The 22,708-nt window shown below is 37.6% G+C and overlaps 1 protein-coding gene across 4 annotated transcripts in view; it reads left to right on the top strand.

Moving 5' to 3' along the window:
- Nucleotides 1-22,708, top strand: part of LOC134818375 (uncharacterized) — an 81,875-nt gene that overhangs the window by 22,435 nt on the left and 36,732 nt on the right. For 3 of the 4 annotated variants that reach the window (XM_063827892.1, XM_063827891.1, XM_063827895.1), the window contains one exon: nucleotides 14-49. In XM_063827892.1, the coding sequence (XP_063683962.1) occupies nucleotides 14-49 (36 nt within the window). Of the gene's footprint in view, nucleotides 1-13; nucleotides 50-7,992; nucleotides 8,064-22,708 lie in introns of those variants that run through there. The other variant, XM_063827894.1, reaches the window with a different exon arrangement.

Here is a 22,708-nt window from a genome sequence, read left to right as displayed (position 1 = left end):
TCTTTATTTTCAGATGCAGTGCTGAGGGGAATGGCGTCGAAACGTTTGGGTGAGTTTTTTGGTTAATCAATACTTTAATAAGTACAATAATCGATTTAGTTTTTACTTGGTGAGTTTCTAACTTTTGGTGAGTTTCACTCGGTTAGTTTTCACTTGGCTTCCGCGAGGCACACTGTCATTGAGCCAGTAACTTTTATCTGTAAATTTCCGTGCCAGGGGAATTTATGGAGACTATAATATTATCACCTCTTAATTTTTAAATGTATTTCTCTACTGATTTTCTGACCGCACGTACACGTTTTGCTACGTAACGACTATTATTATAATGTATTTATCATGTTCCCCAAACTTTAAAATCCATAAACACTTCTGTAAAACCCTAAGCCCACTTCCTTCAAGTTATAAAGGTTTAGATAAATTACTTATGGTTCAGATAAACCGTAACTATTCATGATCAATCTACACCACACTTCTCAAACATGCCGTATTTTTGCTCGGTATAAACCAGACCATCACTTCATGAGAATGCACAAGGACATAATCACCTACCAGTTCGGCCGTAATATATCACTTAATGATCGTAGATAATGGGTTAACGAGCCAGCGCGTAGCTACACGTTACTTAAACTGTGCTAGCGAGAGAGTTATGTATAGAGTTCATAACACTGTCAAGGTCTGGTTGTCGTCTCCCCGTGTGCGTTGGCAAGTGCACGTGTACCTGCGCGTGTACCAGCACGTGCACACAGTTATATAAGTCGAGGAGAGATATCCCGGACAGCTCTGTCAAATTAGGCACACTTTTTGAAGAGATCTTCTGACGTGGCAGGTGAACAGAAACTGCCGTGAGAGAATGATGTGCGTGACGTCAAGGAAATAGCTTGATTGCGTACTGCGCGTAGCCCTCGTCAGATACCGTCAGTACTAAATACTTCCTTAATAAATAACTCGACCTCTTAACACCGGTTTAAAACTTGGCAGCTTACAAAAAGCATCGAGTTTTTCCTGGACAGGTTATAAAATCAGGTGGCATCTACTGCAGTTGTGGCTTACTGCAGTTGTAGCTTACTGCAGTTGTAGCTGCAATCTGTTACCGAGCATAAGTTCAATTCGTATAAGTGGCCTGTCCACTTGCAGCGTTCGGGGAAGGATGCTGCCCACTGTCCACGGACAACCGTTCGTGGATACTGCCCAGCTTCTTTAATTGCTTCTATAGATTTTTACGATACTATCTGCCTTAAAAGGGCTTTTTTAAATGTTGAACAACCAACGCCATTATGCTGCCATTATGCTGCCATTATGCTGCCACTATGCTTCCACTATGCTGGCATTATGCTGGCATTATGCTGCCACTATGCTTCCACTATGCTTCCATTATGCTGCCACTACAAGACCGATCTGCCGCCACCAGTTAAGCCTCTAGGCTCTATCTGTATTCAAGTTATTCGGATTAGTTTGAAATGTTACAATAGGAGTACATCTTAACTTGATTGACCTATCTGTTTTCCAACCCGTTAACCATGTGCCCTGGTCTCTAGGATCAATTACTCCAGAACCTTGTGCCCCGGTGACTAGCACACTAGAAGCAAATGTACCTGTAAGGATAGAATACGCCAAAAGTGGTCATTTTATAATCGCACCCTTCAATATAGTGCAAGGGCTGCATTTTACTCTCCATCTTTTGCTTTTTATTCTCGATATTAGACAGCAGGATATCGAAAGCTGTCATTAGATCTCACTTTCTGACACTTACCACCAGGCCTGACTGAGATGAGATCTTAAGACCTACCAATGGACCTTGTCCTCAAGACTTATAGTCATAACCCACGTAAGAGTAATAGTTTCACGTCCAGCAGTTTAGAGATTACGTGTTTGTGACATAACTTCACTTTAAAGCTTTAAACTAATTTCGATCACTTCAATATGGATAGCTTCATAGTACAGCGTTGCTTGTACCATCTGAGCCCCCTTAAAATGTTCCACTTTTAGTGGTTGCAGAGTGCGTTTAACTTTAATTGACTATTAATTATAACGTTTATGCTGCTAAATTTAGAGAAATCTATAAATTCTGACTCGCTTACGTCGTAGTAGTAATTAGTAACCTGCTTTGGTCAGTGAAGTAGTTTTTACTGCTCCTTATAAGGTCAAAACACAAATCCATTTCTCCCGGCTCCAAAATAGAAACGTAAAGTAACGGTCACAGCACCGAATATGGTCACCTGCTTGTGTACCTGCAACTGCGTCGTTTCGCTGCCCACACACTTAATGGTCTCCCAGAGAGAGAGAGAGAGAGAGAGAGAGAGAGAGAGAGATCCTCGCTCAGTCTGTATTACAAGAGCTCTCGCATGAGAGCGGGTAAATGCTGATAACCTGGGCCCCGAATTCTTGGCACAAAGTTCGGGTGATCCAGCCTCTCTGTTTCCTGGAGTCCAATCATTCCGGCGCTCTGATTATTTAAGTTCCGTGCCACTGGGGTTGTGAGTAAAAAATGTAGAATTAGATATCGCCATAATTTGCCATTTTCCCCCAAATCTGGGACGGCATTGATGTATGACAGGGCCTGAAACGTCGAGGGATGCATGCCTTGCATTCTTAACGGAATACCATACAATCATAATTAACTGATCATCGATTTGATCATGCTGAGATACCGAATCAAGGTGTATATTGGGACAGAGCATTATAATGATGTAATGGGTGGAATGACAGATCTTACAGAAGTGTTACAATCATGACTGCCACCTTTATCTGTACCCCTGATTCGACATCTTGATAAAATTCTTGGCTAGCCGTTCTCTTTCTTTTTTCCCATATTATTACGTCGTTTTCTGGGGAATAGGCCCAGAATTATGGTAAATTATTATCATTAGTGAGGTTGAGTAGGTATCACCATCAATAGTAGCTACCTCAATGATTTCAACTTAAATTACTTTGATTACCTCATCATCCTCCCGTTTTCTCTAAATTCTGCAGCATTTCAATAAAAATCAATCGGCTTATTTTAGATTTTACTCGGTAGGATTCTCCCGAATTTCTCAAATTAGGCGAAATTACATCAGCCCCGCATATTTTGGCATGAACATACCTTGAATGAGAGGGATGATTCGTAACTTTATAACTTACTAATACTTCCTCCCCTTTTCGTTACTCGGCCCTTAATCACGAGTTTAACTGCCGGCCACTGCTAGCTCGGTGTGTGCATGAGAATTGGTGGAGAGTGTGGTGGTAACTCTGCTCAGACACTGGGTCCTGCCCTGTCCACCACCTTCCACAGAAGAGGGAGCTCGTATCTTTACTGGTTATAATGACTGACGCACTGGCACAGGGGTCAGGGTAATAGAGTTAGCACTTTATTGAAAGGATCTGCTTATCAAAACTACCTCATTCCTTTTTCGCGTGGTAACTCTGGATTGAGAGACATGGTGGGGAGGTTTTTAGTTATGTGGAAAAGTGATCTAATGCTGTGAGATATTCTGGACTGCCTTGATAACACAATCACATACCTTGTTCAAGTGGCCAATTTCTCTTTTACTGTTGTTTATTTACGATGCAGATTACAAGCGTGATTAATGCTGGAGGGGAAGAAACTTCTATTCACTATTTATAGAGTTATAGGAGTCGATCATTCTTCCACTTCCATAAACTGCAAGACGTTTATCGTTGCCCTCCCAGCAGTACTAGTGGTAGGTCAAGTTCTTTTTTGCTACCGCGGCAAAATTCTTGTTTTCCTAATGGACTGCGGACGTCTCCTCAGACGTTACGTAGGGTACCAAATTCAGTATTTGCAGACCAGCAATACTCCCTGCCTATTTTAATGGACTCTCCAACCTTGTGTGATATCAGTTAGATGTTAATAATGTCTTTTTATGGTCGTATATACTCACTGTAACCGCTCCCTGTCATAATAAACCTAAGCTACGTTCGCTTTCTAACAGTAACAGCATATTGGTGAATTATTTCTACTGTCTTGTACTATCGACTAAGCTTCCTTTCTGCAGACAAACCTGTTTACTAATAGCCTCGTTATTTGGACCTGTCGGTGAGATTGAGCAGGAAGGAACCTATCAAAAAGCACATTTTAAGACATTTTCTGAAGAACCCACTATGTCTATAAGAGGTAGATTTATGATAATGGTTGTAAAAACTGTAAGGTTTTACTTCATGTAGAGAAATAGGAGATTGATGTTTAATAGATTTGCAATCATTCAGTTCGAGCCTTCAGGGACGGTTCCGATATTTTTTTGACGAATCTCCCTGGCAGCAACACAAAAACTTTAAAAATTCCTAAAGACCTTTTGTGTTTTGACCTTATAAGGAGCAGTAAAAACCACTTCACTGATCAAAACAGATTGCTACTACGACGGAAGGAGTCAGAATTTATATATTTATCTAAATTTAGCAGCATAAACGTTATAATTAATAGTCAATTAAAGTTAAACGCATTTTGCAACCACTAAAAGTGGAACATTTTAAGGGGCCTCAGATGGTACAAGCAACGCTGTACTAGTATGAAGCTATCCATATTGAAGTGATTGAAATTAGTTTAAAGTGAAGTTATGTCACAAACACGTAATCTCTAAACTGCTGGACGTGAAACTATCACTCTTACGTGGGTTATGACTATAAGTCTTGGACGACAAGGTCCATTGGTAGGTCTTAAGATCTCATCTCAGTCAGGCCGGGTGGCAAGTGTTAGAAAATGAAGTCTAGTGAAGTTTAAGTTATTTTTATCTTCATGCGATGACATGTTTTCAGCTTATTTGGATTGACAGCAAAGCAATCTTGACCTTCACTTCGTTTCATTACAGTTTCCAGTTGTGTTGCAGTTCTTTTTTGCAGTTCTTCTATTTTTTCGTTTTACTACATTACTTTTCTTAAAAAGTCTCCTTTTTAATTTCTTTCTGCGAACGTTTTCAAAAGGATTCTCCAAATCTCGTCTCTCCAAATCTCGTAAACCACATTAAAAAACTTAAAATAACACTTAATATAAGGTTTGTTAGGATTTTTCACACATTTACACTGCACGTAAAAAATTCTTTCCAATTAGATTTAACATGCTTTTAAACTTTTCAATATTTAAATATTGTAACAATGATTTATACGCTATATTTTGCCACACAAATCTTGCATCTGCAGGCTGCACTAACCACAGACCGAACAAAGAAGCTGTTTAATAAATAATAATTCCACAGTTCGATAATTTTAATAGCTCAAAAGGTGTATATTTTCTTTTTATTATTAAACTGTTATCTAAGGTAGAAAGAGTGGTCTTCTGTATAAGCAGGTGTCTTTGAATGGTTTTCGGGTTTTTAGACATAAAAAGCATTCAAGCATTCAACTTTGCATTGGGATATTCAATTTTAACATTAAAGGAGTAATGTGTCTCGAGCAGTTCGATAATGTCACGCACGATTGGCTCAATTCGAGTTCGTGAGTTCTAGAATTTATTTATTAATATTAATTTACACGATTGTAAAATATTTGAATTTCAGTCCAAAATCAGACTAAAAGATTACTGGTTATTGTAATTTAACCAAACAATGGCTCGTGCAGGGAGAATAAGACGTCAGCAACTTCCCGCCAAAAATCAAAGAAGCCATTTGAGCCCATAAAACCCATCAGCCATTACTCCATTGGCCGTGCTGAATTTCGTCTGACTTTGTCAAAGTCAGCGGCTCGACATCGAACACAATTTTTCGGTATGAATGTCATGTACAGTGTTCACGCTTAATTGATTCAGCGCAGGGCTTTTTACCTCCGGGTCAATGTAGCTCTCTGATTGGTTAGTTTAAGTCATGTGACTACAATCCAGACCTTTGACTAGTCAGTTTCGTAGTACCTGCGAATAAAAACGATTGGAGAATGAAGATCCGAGTATTATGACCTAGTTACCCTAACAACTCCGAGACTAGCATGATTTAATGCTTCATCCGTTTTTCACATTGCAAAGATTTTTACCGCGGAATAATAGCATTCTTAACTTCTTTAGAAAGTGTGATCAGAGTTAGAGCAGTGTTCGATTGGACTTCTTTAAATCATGACTACCTCTTGATTTCTCAGAATCACATTTGAGACGATCGAACCTGGATATGACAATTATTAAATGCATATTAGACAGTTATAGGCTGCAAATGCGGGGTCACTACGTACGAAACCATGTCATATGACTATATTCATATCTTCATTTATAGTAATTCTATTCCATGCCTGCGCAAAAAAGGGTAAAAATTCTGATAATTCTAATAATAAACTGCTAGCATTTAGCATTAAACCTGGCCAGTTAGCATACGTAAGCATTTGAAAGCCAATCAGTTTAGAAAGGCACTGTGCAAGTCTTATATGGTGGTGCAGCTGAAATGCAGCAGCGACTGGAACGTCTTGCGGAGGGAATTAATTTGACTTAGAACCCACACAGAGTGGGTGACAAAGTATCAAGCAAGTGCCCATCGTAACTGATTACCTAAGATTGCACCTCACGATTGTACCCTGGCGTTACCGTATATGGTAATCCAGCTTGATAGGGGGTATCTAAAAAGAGCTGCTTAAAATAGGCCGCAAAGTGTACGGAGGGTCAGTGCATTGCAAACCTCTTTCCCTTCCGTTATCTTCGTTTAGGCTTTTCACTCTGTTCTTTGTTAGTTCTAATTCTATGAGTTTTAAGGTCAGAATATATGCTTGCTTGTTTTTAGTTTGTCTTGTTAACACGAGCCCGCGATTGCGTTTGGTGATTGTTATTGTCGGTCCGTCAAGAGAGTCAAAGCCGACCTTCGTTGCAGTTTGTAAGATATGACTTAGGAAGCGTTAGGGGCCAGGAGCAGAGTTTGGTTGCGTGTCAGGGTGTCGCTGGGATATTGTAGAGATGCATTTGGGCATCGGGCAATTAGAATGACATCCATTATAATGGTTATTTACCGGTAATATGTTATATCATGAACACATTTAGAGATTTAGGTTATTACGTATCGGAAGAATGTTGCAAATTCTTCAGGGTGCAGTCCGAACCCACCTCCACATGAAATTACGGTCCTGTGTCTGATTTTCAAAGATCGAAGCGGGAAATATGAAAATATTTATATTTGGGCACATTTTTGCAGAAGTTTTTGCACGCCGCAAAATTTTGTCTGTATGCAAGAAACATTTATACAGTTTTATGAATCTTCACCTCGCCCTATTTTACAACTTTATCCGCCGTCCGGCCGTCGTCAGGAACTCAAAAGGACTTTTTGAAGAACCCTAAATCACATTATTTCCACCGCTGCCTTTTTGCCCTTGAAAGATCAAAGATATAAAGATTTCTGACCACTTGCCTTGATTGCATTAACGAACACGCTTTTCTCTTTTCCTTGTTTTATATTAATTTCCCGGAGTTTTCACCCGTGAGAAAAACAAAAGTGCCCATTGACATTGTCTCCAAACACAACTGAGACTTGCAGCATAATATTTATAATTGTCTGGCACTCAGCTCCTGCTATTATATGTGACACGTGATCCCATGTTGGTTTCCAAAGAGACCACGTGACCCTTTGTATGTTACTAAGGAGACCACGTGACAACCCACGTGAAACTTGTTTGCATTGTTAGTTTACAGTTATTTGTTTACACTTGATGTGTGTCTCTACTTTAATACAGACACCGACAGGTATGATGTGTTCCAGCTCACTTGAGATCTGCACTGCACAGATTATTAATCTTAACGTTAATTTAAAATGCAAATTATTGATATTAACGTTAATTTGCGGGTTGGGTTATCATTTGACGTTAATTTGACCTGCAAATCATTAGTCTTAATGTTAATTTGAGCTTCTTTTTTTTGGTTTGTTACTTTACAATTATTGTGTGTTTCGTGCAACTGTCAAATCTTTATTTTCGCTCAGGTTTTGCATTAGTCGCTGAGTTGATGTAATTTAGGCGGGCTTTTTTATCTGTTGCAGTTTTTCATAATTGATAAAAATCAAGTTTAAACCAAGTTCTAACTTCTCTGCTTTATACAGCTAAGGTCGGTGATAATGCGATGTTCTCACGCCATTCTATCTTATCACGGACAACGATTGGCCCTTTAACAAACGGTTAGTTTTCAAGATAATACCAAGATAACACAAATCTCGCTTTTAATTCAAGCCAATTAAATGTAAATTGAGGTTTTTTGGTACGGAAAAAGATTGGTTTTTGTTTGCTTTTCTGTGAACTTATATTTATTCTAAAGATGAGTTATGATAAGGAATTATATGGAAATAGACCAATCAGTGAGGACAGCTGATTTAGTTGAAATCGTGGCGTGTTTTTGGTCTCATGATAAAACTGATAAATTTTAATCTGTAGCTTTTTCTGAACATACTCGAGTGAAGATATTATTTAAAGATATATAGCCATGTCCCAATGTTCAGCATCAAATAATATATAGTATTAATAATAGTATTAAAAGTAATCAAATCATTATGAATTTGATTAAAGTAAGTGTTCTAATTTCTTGATTATTATTTTGTAATTCTGCGAACAAAAATCAAATTCTTGTTGTATGTAATTCTGCAAACATTATAAATATTTTATCCCAGTCCTGTAAATTCCACGCACGAACAGGTTACCTCTCAATTTCGAGTTCTTTTTTTTTCAAAAACTCACTTTTGTCTATCGAAGTATGGCATAAAATAACGGCGAAAATAACTATTATATTATGTACTTTGATTCGGAATACTCCTGGACTGTTTATACAGTAAAACCCGATTAACCGTACCTCGATTTACTGCAAACCCCGATATACCCCGGTCATTTCCTTTCCAAAAATGGGGCTTAAAATAATATATGGACACGTTCATTTGAGTTTGAGGATATTGGTAAATACAAGTGACCCTATTAAAAGGCACAGTGTAGTTGAATTTGTCACACTATGAAATTACTTAAACCCTTGATGGTTAGGATAATCGTCTCATCCTCTAGGCTAACTTTGTCACATAACGATATCTTAATCAGGTGATAAGATATCGCTTAAATACGGCCCGCACGGAAATGGTTACATTGTCACACTATAAACATGTGACGGAGTAAATATGGACCCCTTGCTGCCGTTTTTGACCAAATTTTTTAGTGTCCAGTTGATTGGATGGGTACATATGACCATTACCTACATATTTGACGACTTTTTTCGTTAGATGGTGCATTCAGGTTTACTCTGTCACACATTAAAGAAAATATGTGATGAATGTTTAGGGCACCCTGATAAGCAATGCTGAGTAGTGTAAGTTTATTTGATAGCCTGGAAGTGCTGGGAATTGTTATTATATCATATAGTCGTAAGGAATTAAAACACAGAAGGCACAACCAAGTTTACTTTGTCACATAATTTTGATGATATCTGAACATATGTGAAATTGAACAAATAATGATATACCAGCTTAAACCCCTTATATTACGTACTATGGATCAAACAACACTGATAGTACCATGCACCAGTCACATAAATCATTATCAGGTGGTAATATGTTAACAGTGTCACAATTAAACTACCGCTACATGGTCAAAAATAGGGTTATTTCGTCACAAAAAATTATTATAACTCTGTTAGCTCCTTGCTGGCAAAATAACTAGTTTATCGAAATTTTGTTGATGATAAAGTGACATAGTATTCTAATAGAGGTATAGTTCTTCAAAATAGGGGCAAGACATGTTTACTTTGTCACATCAGTTATTATAAGAGTTAGGTAATCGTCATCAGATTAAAAGATATTTTTCGTAGTTTGGATCGATTAATACTTTAATATACCTGAAATAAAGCATCCTATGCCAATTTTAACACACTATCTTGATACTGTTGCATTGGGGCAGGGAAAGTTAATTTTGTCACATTTTTAATGTCTTTGACAAATTAATCTAAATTTTTAAAATTGAGCTCTTATGTTCTGGACAATATTCTTCCAATCGTTTCTGAAAGAATGTTGAATTCTAATAGAGTTATAGATCTTCAAAATAGGGGCAAGACATGTTTACTTTGTCACATCAGTTATTATAAGAGTTAGGTAATCATCACATATATTTTTTTGTAGTTTGGATTGATTTATTATATAGGTAATAAAGCAGCCTATGCTAATTTTGACACACTATCTTGAAATTGTTGGGGCATGAAAAGTTAATTTTGTCACATTTTTAGTGACTTTGACAAATTTAACCTAAAATTGTTAAACTTAAGCTCTGATATTCTGGACAATATTCTAATAAAGGTATAGAATATAGATCTTCCAAAAAGGGGCAAGACATGTTTACTTTGTCACATCAGTTATTATAAGAGTTATTATAAGAGACTATTTCATTCTATAATCATTGTTTTTAATCTATTTACGATTTCGTATAATTTTTTGTGACAATGTAAACAGCAACTGATCTTAACTTGCATCAACTACATTGTCATCATATAAAATTTTCCCACCTTTCAAACCAAAATCAGATATAAATAATTCGCCCAAAATTTAAAATTTCATATATTGTGACAGAATTAACCTCATTTCCCAATAACCAAGTGCCTGTATTAGCTAACTAGTCAAAACAACATATTTTAGGGCTATGATTGGTAGAGCAACCATCAAATAATGAGTTGAACAGGTTTTTAAGACACCTCACAGTAGAATAGAGGTATGGTATCATTAGTGTGACAAAGTTACCCAAATATTGCCTTGTAACCGTTCGATCCGTGCCTATTAACCAATGTTGTATCATAATTGTTAGATTGACCTAATTTACTATATTTCAGACCAAGGAATGATAATTAGACAACTGCAGTTAAATAAGTCACACAAAATGTGACATTTGAAACATTATAGTGCCTAACAACAATGGATTTTCTTTCTGAGCAGTGTATATGGGAGTATGAGTTACGTGGCTAATGTTCAGAACTTCTGAACGTGCTAAGTTAATAGATGTCAAAATTAAGCCATTATCGTCAAAAACGCTATTATTTTTGTTTACCAATATCCTCACACTCAAATGAACGTGTCCATATAATAATGTGAATTATAAACAAAAAATAAACCCGATTTAGTTTCTTTTCCTCCAAACTCCGCGGTAAATTGGGGTTCTGTACTGTATAATCTTAAAGCCTAGTTATAGTGTACAACTTGTACTTTGGCCTGTGCTCTTTGACTTTATATAACACGATACAGTAAAACCTCGATTTTTCGCGGAATTTGGGGGAAAGGAACCATCAGCGGTAAGTCGTGGTCCGCCGTTTAATCTGGTTTTGTTTGTTAACATTATTAATTATGCCTTTATGCATATTGAGCCCTATTTTGGGGAAGGAAATGACCGCGGTAAATTGCAGTTTTACTGTAAATATGACTAACATGAACAGTCACATTCAGTATGTGAATTTCGGGAAGTTCGAGTGGTAAACTTTAGTTTTTGGAGGTGATGTTATTGAGACTTTCGGCGGCTATAAAACTCGTGTTTTGAAAGTTGTCCTCTGTACTTGTTTCACTGACCCACGCTTTTTAGCATTTATACATCTCGCCTCTCGGCCCATTTTACATGTTTGTTCGATTTGCTGTACATTTGTTATATTTGCTATTTTGTAAAAGTTTCAAATAAAAAATCAGTTGTCGAACTAAAGTACGTGTGAATCCTGACCCGCCACTCACTTGAGGTTGAAAGTCGGTCACCTCTTTCCTTCTCCCACCCATCTTGAAGATCCTAGAATGATTGGAATGTTTGGAACTCGGAGCAGGCTGGAGACTGAAAGGAGCGGAGCCCCTGCAGCTGTGGTCCTCGCTGCAGAGAGTTGGTCACAGTGTGTCGTAATACCGGCGGACTTGCTGGCTGGAAGATAGGTGGATCTGATTGGTTAGCTTGGGTCACGTGGTTACAATACGAGAGCTTGATTGGTTGGTGTGATGTTATACCGTGGGACGTAATGTCCGTGCGCTGCTTTTACCTTGTTTTTCTTGGCTTTGTGGGAAGAACAACAAGGTATGAACTCCAAAATTCGTCAGACTTAACTTTGTTTCTTTTAGTTTTCTTTTTTAAAGTTATTTGACAGTTTGATTCAAAGCAGTACTGGTGATTTTTTATCATGATTTTATCAATGATACAACATTCTTGACCTTTTGTTGTTGTCAGTTGTTTGCATGCTCAATAAAACAGTTACCATCAGGGAATTAAAAGGATCGTACAACAAAAATTACAAAAAACAACATCCACGTTTAATATCCATGCCACATTTTTGTTGTTGCTCTCTGCATTTTTTAGCTTGCAACATTAACAAGCCGACTAACTGTATAATTTTTTAACAATTTAAAATATTTGTCGTCATCCTGTCATGCCAATGAAATTAATCTCAAGAAATAACGTGGAAATCATGTTCGTAAGTCTCTACTTTGAAGAAGAATACTGTCTCGCTTGGATTATACTTTTCGTTAAAAGGTTTAAAATCACGACTGTATGTCGTCAAAGACCTACTGGACGACTTTCATGAAACTGTTTTTTCGGCTGATTTGTTTTCTCGTTACCAGGAAACCAACCTGTTGTTACTTTGTTACATTTTCTTGTTCTTCATCACCGGACTGTATATTATTGTTTATTCTGCTAGAATCTGTTCCTCTCCGCATCAATCACTTTTAATCTTTCCGTTTCACTTTCGCAGCTTCTGCATGGGTCGTTCTTTATACTGTGCTGACAACGATACAGTCAGCCGCATTTTCCGCATCATTGCTTATAAAATTGGCATAAGCTACAGTACAACACGGTCCTGGGTCACGTGATATTATTTTAGTGGTTAACTTTCATTAATATTGTCTCCAAAGGTTCAACACGATATGCCATTAATATCACAAGCTCTTTCTACGACACACTATTATTGTGGTACATTAGGAATGGGTCATGTGTAATGTGTATCGAATTTATCAAGCAGAAGTTAGCTCAGTCATTGAGTTATTATTAATACCGGGTGGAACAGGGACCATAAATAAAACCTCAGAGCCCAGAAATAACCATATAATAAGGTTATGTGACGAGGGTAACATTGTTACATAGAGTACCTGATTTCTACAGGGCCCGAGTCTTCTTCACACGGGGCCCCTATAAAGCGACCCTGTCATTGATTTGGCACTGTGTAGGAATCTGAGATATCTGTGATAATAGCTGGATTACGTGAGTCACGTTATGCCAGACAAACTTGACAAAAGAATCCTGTTCAGCAGGTAAAACAGGGTGTACCAGCTTTGAATTTTATGTCATATTTAGTCCAAAAAATGGTGTTGGACTTAACAAGATTTCCGAAAGGCAGTGTCTGTCCATAATTCATACCTGTCTCCAAAGATTACTGGCATTTCCATCGCGTATATATTCTCAGTCTCATTCATGTACATTATCTTTCTATAGACCGGCTTCAATAAGATTACAGCAAGTGTTCGCACTAGTACGTGTGCCGAATGCGAGGTACAAATTGATGACAGTCTTGAGTATTTGACGACGGATACGCTCCTAACTTCATACATTCTGAGAAATTTAAGCTCACTTCAAAACTAAAAGTCCTCAGAGTTGTGGTTTGGAGCTGAACACCGGAATAGTCTCGAAAGTCTGTCAAGGACTAACGAATTCCATCATGAAATTGCGTCCTTGCCTAAGTTAGTGGGGATATTATGATTCCTCATATTTGGAGACATTTTGGAGACATTGTCTTTCATGGGAATTGGAGGGGAATTAGAGGGGAATTACGTATTATTGATATTTAAGCACTTAAATTAGCTGTATATGGCTTAACTGAGTTCTGGTCTGTCCCTCAAACAAACTAAGACCTTTCACATGCGAAAAGAAGACAAAAAAGGGGGGTGGGGAACCATATTTGCCAAAAAAATATGTCAAAATTTTGTTTTCCATATTTCGCCCTAAAACGTCTCCAATGAGTTTGGTTGGCACCCTGGTCCATTTTCGGCCCATTTTTCCCCCTGAAGGCCCCAAATACTTCCAGATCTACCAGGGTGTCAACTGTAAATGCCCTCCCTGGTCTATTAGGACAGTTAAAATTTATTCTTATCTCGGAATTCCGGTTCCCAACGATGTTTTTCGATGAATTTCAGAATTTAAATTTTTGGCATATTTTATCTTCACCATCCTTTTTCACCGGTTCAAAAAACTTTCCTTTCATATTAGAACTGATAACTTGTAAGATAGATCAGTTTTAGGCTGTTTTGGGCGAAATTTGAAATTGAGAAAATGTCTCCATTTTGAGGAATCATTATATGTTAGTGGGAATGTTTGGAGCGCGCGGAGCTCTTCGCGCTGTCAGCGTTGAATTGTAGGAGTCATTTACGACGTTGGAAAGAAAAATCACGCGCGTTCATTTTGTTTTGATTTAGCAAACACGTGTTGAAGACCATAATAGCATATCAAATGTACATACTCACTGTGTGTACAACTGTGAGTAGGTATATTCGGATTTAGTTACAATAAACTTTGACGTTTGTGCATAGATGATCATCCCTTCGGAGGATGAATAGCAAGATATTATGCAGCGATGGAATATTCTCGACGCTGGGAAATGTCCTGCCAGTCAAAACGCAATTAGTGGATTTTGATAATGGCTGACAATAGACTACTTTCAGCTTCTGATTGTTCTAGAAACTGGTGGAAGGTTTAAGAGATAGGTAGACTGTGCTGGCTTTGTTGATGGACAAGTTTTTACACCAGCTAAATGAACTATAATCAAGTTTTGTGGAGAGCATTTTACGGGTAATTTGTTAAATCAGTGTTAAGTGGTGGCCACTCAATAGCATTAAGTACCGAACATTCTGTAGCATTTAACCAATGAAAAGACCTGCGCAAGCCCCAGCCATGATTATGCCGTGCAAATAGTTGTCCTTCGTGGAACTGATTCTAGCTTAGTCAGAATCTTTCGATAAAGGGAGTTATTAATTACAAGCCTTGTAACTACTCTAATTGTGACTGACGTGGGTACTGGGTATTGATTAATAATCTTTATCACCGGCCGTATCTGGTTCGATTAATTGTTCTGACATAATAATTGTTATTGTTATTTTCAAACCAATTCCATTACGAACCCAACTTCCCAGAAATAGCAAACTTTGAAATACTTTTTCCTGGGATTATCATATTGTTAGGGCATATAATATAATATACATATATTCAGTCTCTACGTTTCGTTATCCAACTGCAAGTGATGCTGTGATTGCATCGAATTGTGAAGTGATAATATTAGCAGAACGATTTAACGACGATAAGTATGATCTTGGGAAAAGATCTGTTCAACCAACTAAGTCACGTCTACTCGTAAACTATGCAGCTGTCTAAGAATTCATTTCCGGAATTCTGCAAAATGTGCTGATTTGGAATAAGGCACATCGATGATCGATGATTATGTTCTCCTGAAATCAACAACAAATATCTATTTTTGAGTCATCTTTTCCTTATTGTATATAACTCCTGGACTTCTTGGTGTTTTGAAAATGCATATCAGTCAACATGGGGACATTGAAAGCTGTTTTTGATTTCCTTCTCTTAAAGTTCACATAACTTCCTCTTTCCTGTGTCCTAATGAAATGCCGGTATTGGTATGATCTCGTGACAACGAATTCCCCCGGAAATACCATTCTATAATGGAACTATAACTACCATTACTACCTCAGCCTTAATGTATTTATGACAGAGCTGTAGCTATGACAACTTTTTACAACTTTTTTGGGTTCCCAGATCTAAGGAACCATTCCTTGTAGTTTTTTGCATCATTGGTTATCTCAGCTGTTTTTTGTAGAGTTGCTCTGTTTTTCACACCCGACTGAATTGTGCGAAATCTTATCATGACTTTGCAACATGGAAAGAAATGGTAAGATGATAGTAAACAAATAATTAACAACATCATCTGATGTAAAAGTCTTACTGCTGATCAGAATATGTTATAAATGAGGATCAAGTCGATCATTGCAATCATTGATGGGAAGTCTTGTCGGTTAACGGTCAACTTCACACGTTGGGAAGTCACTAATCAAGTATTCAATTATTGTTCCCAGTATATTCTGCCAGGGAAAAGTTGTGACTGTGTGAAGTTGGAAATCATTGACTTTACATTGGCTAACGACTTAGTAAAACTATTATCAGTATTCTCTCTCGACAGACCATGCAGACCATAAAATTCACATAATCCTATTATAATATTAGATTAGAATTTATGGCTGTCTTTATGTCTTGCTAAAGCTCGACTACAGTGAATGTCCAATGCCATTAATTGAATATCATGGACTCTGCAAATTTTATTAATATCAGGTTAGGTATAATAAACTCATATAATATCATAATATTCATTATTCATACAGTATGCATATTCTGGCATTGTGGACGGTGATATTGTTGTAATACTGTCAAGCCAAACATAGCCAGCTTATCGGCTATAATTAACTATATATGAGAAATGGTACGTGCTTTTCAGATATTTTGTTCCCTTGAATAAGATTTTCTGTTATGATAGAACAGTGAAGTTATCATTGATTTTTTCCTCTCTGAGCCTTTACGATAAGTTTATCACATTCACCCGCCATACTACTCCGTTCTCTAAGGCTCCCCTCCCCCAGTTTGGGGTGTTCAACAGAATTTATATTTATCCTATGGGCTTGCTAATTTAGATCAATTATTCAAATTCAATAATCCTTGCGGCCATGAATAGGTCGAGCTAGATATAATCTGATCTGAATTGGTATGGCTGTAGGCAATGATTTGATTATCGTTATTCGTTATGTTAACATTCCCTTTTCCTGGAGAACTCTTGGCCGTATGTTTCAATACAGTAAATATATTCTACAATTTCAAAATTGTTGAACTTCAACTCCGAATAGTTGACTTGAACTTTAATTGAATGTCATGGACTACCTTACTCGGGATTATTACGACGGGTTTATTAACGACCGGTTAAAATATGGTTCGGGAAAAATATGGCGAAATTGCTCAAAACCCACCACCTTTTCCCGGTCGCCATTTTACCGGTGTCCAACCTTTCAATTTTAGATTCAAAAATTTTGTCTCAGATGTAAGTTTCCTTATTAGAGATAAGCAAGTTTAGAAATTTTCGCATTGCTAAAACTTGTGAAACAAGTCGAATTATCAATATGTAATTGTTGAAAGTAGACAGAAATAATGACTCGTGGTTAATCAAACTAGACGGAAAATAATTTTCTTCGAAAGAATGCATCGTTCACATTGTTTAGAATTATGAATAAATGACTGATGAAACTGATTCATGTTATTGACAGTTTTAATTAATTCAAGTTTTAATTTAACTGTTACTTTTACTTTGAGTCCTATTTCATTATGTAGAGATAGTCAATACCTAAGAAATTAAAAATTGGCCTATTTAAATCAACTTAGACAATAAGGATATATGACAAGAATTGGGCAAAAAGGTGAATTTTTTGTAATTTTAGCCAAATGAAGTCGAAAAACCTACAACAAGTGTCCCAATAGTCTTCTTTAGTGAATATAAGACAATGATTAAAATATGAGCACCCATACCCCTTGGGAACCCTATAAGCTGAGTCGGCGGGTTTATTAACGACCGGTGAAAATGTGGTTCGGGAAAAATATGGCGAAATTACCCTAAACCCGCCACTTTATCCCGGTCATAATAATCCCGAGTAAGGTAGGCAAAATTGATTAACATCAAGTTAGGTATAATATACTTATATAATATCATGATATCCATATTTTCTTGAATGCATAATGCATATTCGGGCATGGTTGACATTAATATTGTTTTAATTCTGTCAAGCCTAACATATTCTAATAACTTCTTGACAACTGATCGGCTATAATTAGGTATGTATGAGAGATGGTACGTGCTTTTCAGATAGTTTGCTACCTTCAGTACGGTTGTTGCCGAAGAAAATATAACATTCTTTGTAGAACTACTAAAAATAACATCTTAAGTACCTTGTCGACCAGAATTAGCTTTCATTTCGTGCCTTTTGATCATCTTGTTGATAAAGTAAACTAATTTCAAGGGTTTTTACCCTGATTTTTAATAATTCCAGAGGGGCTTGAGATTTCAGACTCAGAATACCTAAGTACATTGACTACAGACGGAAAAATTCGAACGGAATCTTGCATAACATTCCCAGGTCGTTATCCAGTTTTTCGTTAAGATGAGGGCCTAGGATAAAGGTCACTGAAAGGTTGCTGTTGCCGCGGCACCAGTTTTGTTGAGCTGTCACTTTGTTTTTCTGATAAAATCACCATTTATTTACCTATTGTCAAAGTTGTGCGAGACAATGTCAGAAAAATGACTAAAAACAGTCCACAATCCAATTACCTGAGTGCAATTACAACTGCTGTTGCCATTGTGCAGTTGTTGTCATTGTGCCAGTTGTTCACATTGATTTTTTATACAAATCACGACTCATTTACAAAGTTGTTTTGTCCATCAGTCTTATAGTGAAATCCCTTTAACAGGCTACGTTCGGGTAATATTGTGGGACACGATAGAGGTCTATGCAAGAGGATATTATATAGAGATCTATGCAAGATAGAGGTCTATGCAAGATAGAGGCCTATGCAAGACAGAGGTCTATATATTATAGACTTATAGAGGTCTATGCAAGAGGCCATGATAAAACAGTGAAGTTGTCATCATACTGAAGTTAATTGCCAGTTATGTAATTCCTGCACATTCTTATTTTCTAACACATGTTTTAATATTTTCCTCTCTGAGCCTTTACGATACGTTTATCACATTCACCAGCCATGCAACTCCGCTTTTTAACTTCCTCCACCCTCCACCCCTCCCCAAATTTGGGTTTCCAGCAGAATTCATATTTATCCTATGGGCTTGCTAATTTAGGGTAGTTATGCAAATTCAATAATTTTTGCGGCCATGAATAGATTCCTGCTAGATATGATTATATCTGAATCGGTATGGCTGTCGGCCATAATTTGATTATCGTTATTCGTCATGTTATTCGTCATAATTCTCAATTTCTGGAGAACTCATGGCCGTATGTTTCAATACAGTCAATATATCGCACAATTTTAAAATTGTTAAACTTTAACTTTGAATAGCAAGCTGGAGTAGTTTTCTCGTTGGTATTGCTAATATTTTCAGGATGTTTGAGAAGTTTACGCTTCATTTAGTTACAGACTAAATTTGTTTTTGTTTGGTATCCTTTCAAAGGAGCTTAACTGCATAGTGCATACCAAAATTTTATTCTTTCAAACTAGATCTTCCCTCTCTCAGGTATCAAACATAATTACTTACCAAAGGGCTGAATTCAGAGAAGGGCTGGTATTTCCAGTCTACCTCACAGCCCGATCAAGGACTGCATCACGCTCTCAAAAAGCATCTCCTAGTTTGGACAAACAATCCATTACGTATCCAATAACCCAACTCATTAGTTCATTACGTACCGTATAGCTAAGGTCCAGGTCACGAATTCCTCGAGGTCGCGAATACCTCCTTAACAAGCTATGGGGAGTACTTATATTATTTGATTATCTAATAGTAATAGTAATCTCTGTGCCTTTAAGTTACCACGATTGGGAGTTGACCAGAAAATGAGAAATTCCGGTCGTTAGATAAACAAGTTTATTAATATAAAAGACTTTTAACTTTGACGGAGGTTTGCAAACTTTCGTTTGTGCATTTGCGGCAAAGGACTAACGATCATCTTCTCTCACTTTTGTTCTGAGATCATTTTAGTGAGTGACCTCTAATTATCTTTCTGTAGAATCGTAATTACTGCTTATCTTCCTATAATATCACACAGGGACCAGGGTGGGCCAAAAATCACTGTGCAAACGTTTGGTCTTATACCTCCACCGTGTTTTATATTTGAGGATGGTATACTGTACCTTCTTGTTCGAGGATTATGTCGCCAAAATTTGAAAATTCGAATATTTTAGACCACGCCCATTCAATATTAAAACACCTATATTGTTCTCTCTGAACATGCTGGAAGCCAATTTTTTTTCAGAGACGGTAGATTATTAAATATTGCCTCTGATCTGAAAAAAATGAGGCAAAAGTGATTAGAAATGTCGAAGTTATAAAGCATTTTGTGTATCTCGTTAACAAAATTGACTGGTTGATTATGTGACACCGTGACACGACACCTTAATTGGGTAACCTTAACGATTCCCGTGATGTTTAACGGGGTGGTTAACGGGGTCACCTAATCACGTGATTAGGTAAGTCAATCACCTGATCACACGTAATGAATAAACTCGTTATGCTTCGTATCTCGGTCATCTGAGAAGCTGCAACTCTTTTTCAGGACAAACGTAGTTCGAATGGCCAAACACAATTCAATAACATTTTGCTCGATCCGACTATCCAAACTATCAAATGAATGCAAAAATGAACCTTCATTTGAAAAGAATGAACACGAATATTTTTCGATTTGACAAATTCCTCGAACCAGTGGTGGTACTGGTAGTAAGTCATACCGGAAAGAATTATTTCAATTGGGCACTCAGTGACTGAGCTATTAAGTGACTTTTGGCCCAGCCTGTAGTTACTAACATTACCTTATTTGGCAGTATTATCATGCGTTGCCTCTTATGGTAAGTAGATTTGCAAACCCTGATATAACCGAGCCCTGTAAAATTACAACAAGGCTTGGCAATATCCGTACGGGGTGAAATTCTAACGGAGAGGTGGGGTTACTGAAGTACTTACCACAATTGAACTTTAACCAGAAATTAAAACCCGAAATCCCTGACATTACCAATCCCTCAATCCATGTCGACGTTGATCGAGTTTGGGTTGGTAATAAATCCTTTACATAGACTGCAGGTGAAGGACATTGGGATTATCTTGGTAGGTACCCCCTTCCCCTCGACTGCATATCCGTGATGAGACACGTCCAATCTTTACTGCTACAATTTCGGGCAAATAACTGTGGTTTACCTTGACTGATTGAAAGAGGAAAAGTAGATTGGTTAATGAGGTTCAGGTGTGAAATAGGAAAGGGTAATCTAATACGAGTTGATATCATGATTTTAAATAAATTATGGGCTGCAGCTTTAAAGATTATTCGTTCTCAAGAAAAGCTACTGGTCAAGCTCTAAATATTACAGTTGCAGCTCCTTTGTTTGGGTCCTATATATTCCATTTTTAATGCCGTTATCCTAGTCGAATAAGCGGACTATGACTGTATTTTTGAATTGCGTAATCTTAGTCAACCAAACGGACTGTGGCTCGCCTGAATGAACTGATGAACGTTTCTTTTTCTGAATTTCCTAAAATAACGAACATCGTATACGTGCCAGTATTGTTTAGTGCTATTAATTGGACTGATTATGAATTGTAATTACAGCAACCTACTATAAATCCCGATTACAGCTGTTCACTGCACATCTCCTTATACGGTAAAATTACCATGGCAACATTACCATATATGGTAATTGGTAATATTACAGTTGTTAGCTAAATGTTTCACCGGACGGTAGGACGATAAGTTGCATCCCAACTGACCTGAAGGAAACGATAAGCTCGGAGTTTAATCGCAGTCCGGTCTATTACACGATATATTTCCCAGCATTCATACCCTCAAAACATGGCCGTCTTTTGGTTTTGTTTTACAGTGAACGTGTCCTGTAGGAGGACCAATCATCTGGCTCCATCCGTCAGTACCTCCAGCCAACAAATAAGATTACTCCAAGTGTCTTAATTAGATTCCCATCACTTGTTGTGGGCGACTGGTCGCTCAGATGGTATATTTTCCCGATATTCTTAATTCTTACGAACGTTGTCGTCCTCATCCTATTAGTTCTTTCGAATGTCGTCCTCATTCGTCACACAGATCTCATGGACTGCAGAGCAGGCCCCCGTGATTTCTTGATAGGCAGTATTGCAACACTGTAGATCTCGTGCATTGCTGGGAGGGAGCTGTTAAAACACTTTCACCATGCATTACGTACTCCTGATCCACGTCACACGAATCTACTATAATAGCTGTTTAAATTCTCACTCGTAAGTCTCCTCCGTACCTCACCACAACTTCCACCTAAACAACCAGATAAGAGCGCTACTCAGAAATCTCCACAAGTTTCTCGTTAAATCCAGCCGGCTCTAATATTTCTCCGATATTTGAATTTCCTAAGTTTCGTCTGAACTAGCACCCACTGCTGTTAAACAAAGTCCGGGGAAATAACATTGGCGCTGCACCAAAATACGCCGGAACATTCTTTTGCAGCTGATTCAGTACGAGAGGCTATTATAAAAGCTGAGAGAGAGAGAGAGAGAGAGAGAGAGAGAGAGCAGCTCTCTCTCCCCGTACGTTATGGCATATTATATATCTCGTGACAAGTGTTAAAATGTGCTTGACTGGCAATGTGCCCGCAGGTCTCTCTGAGAGAACTGTTTTGTGCTGAATTTTACTTGCGAACAACAGAGCAGTGCTCCGAATCGTATCTCACGTCCCACTGTAGTGATAGTAGTTTGTCCTGCTGCAGCTCGCTGCCCTACTGCAACTTATTTCCGGGTTTTATATTTTGGAAGTTTTGCCTGGTATTTAGTCGTATCTCTTGATGTTTTGCCTTTGTCTCTCCTTCTCATTTACTCTTAGCAACGAAAATACCGTAATTTGTTACACGTTATCCATCTTTTATCTCTTTTGCAGAGAGCGAATTAGGCGGTGGGCTGCGGTATATACTATATATATATATTGTACGCGTTTAATCATATATATGAGTTGTAAGAGAGCGTATTTCTGATGAATGCTGCCAAGTTTTG

The sequence above is a fragment of the Bolinopsis microptera genome, chromosome 7, assembly GCF_026151205.1.
Source record: "Bolinopsis microptera isolate Bmic1 chromosome 7, MBARI_Bmic_1.0, whole genome shotgun sequence".
Lineage (NCBI taxonomy): Eukaryota > Metazoa > Ctenophora > Tentaculata > Lobata > Bolinopsidae > Bolinopsis > Bolinopsis microptera.
Note: the sequence above shows the minus strand (reverse complement) of the source record. Positions and strands in the feature narration are given on the sequence as shown.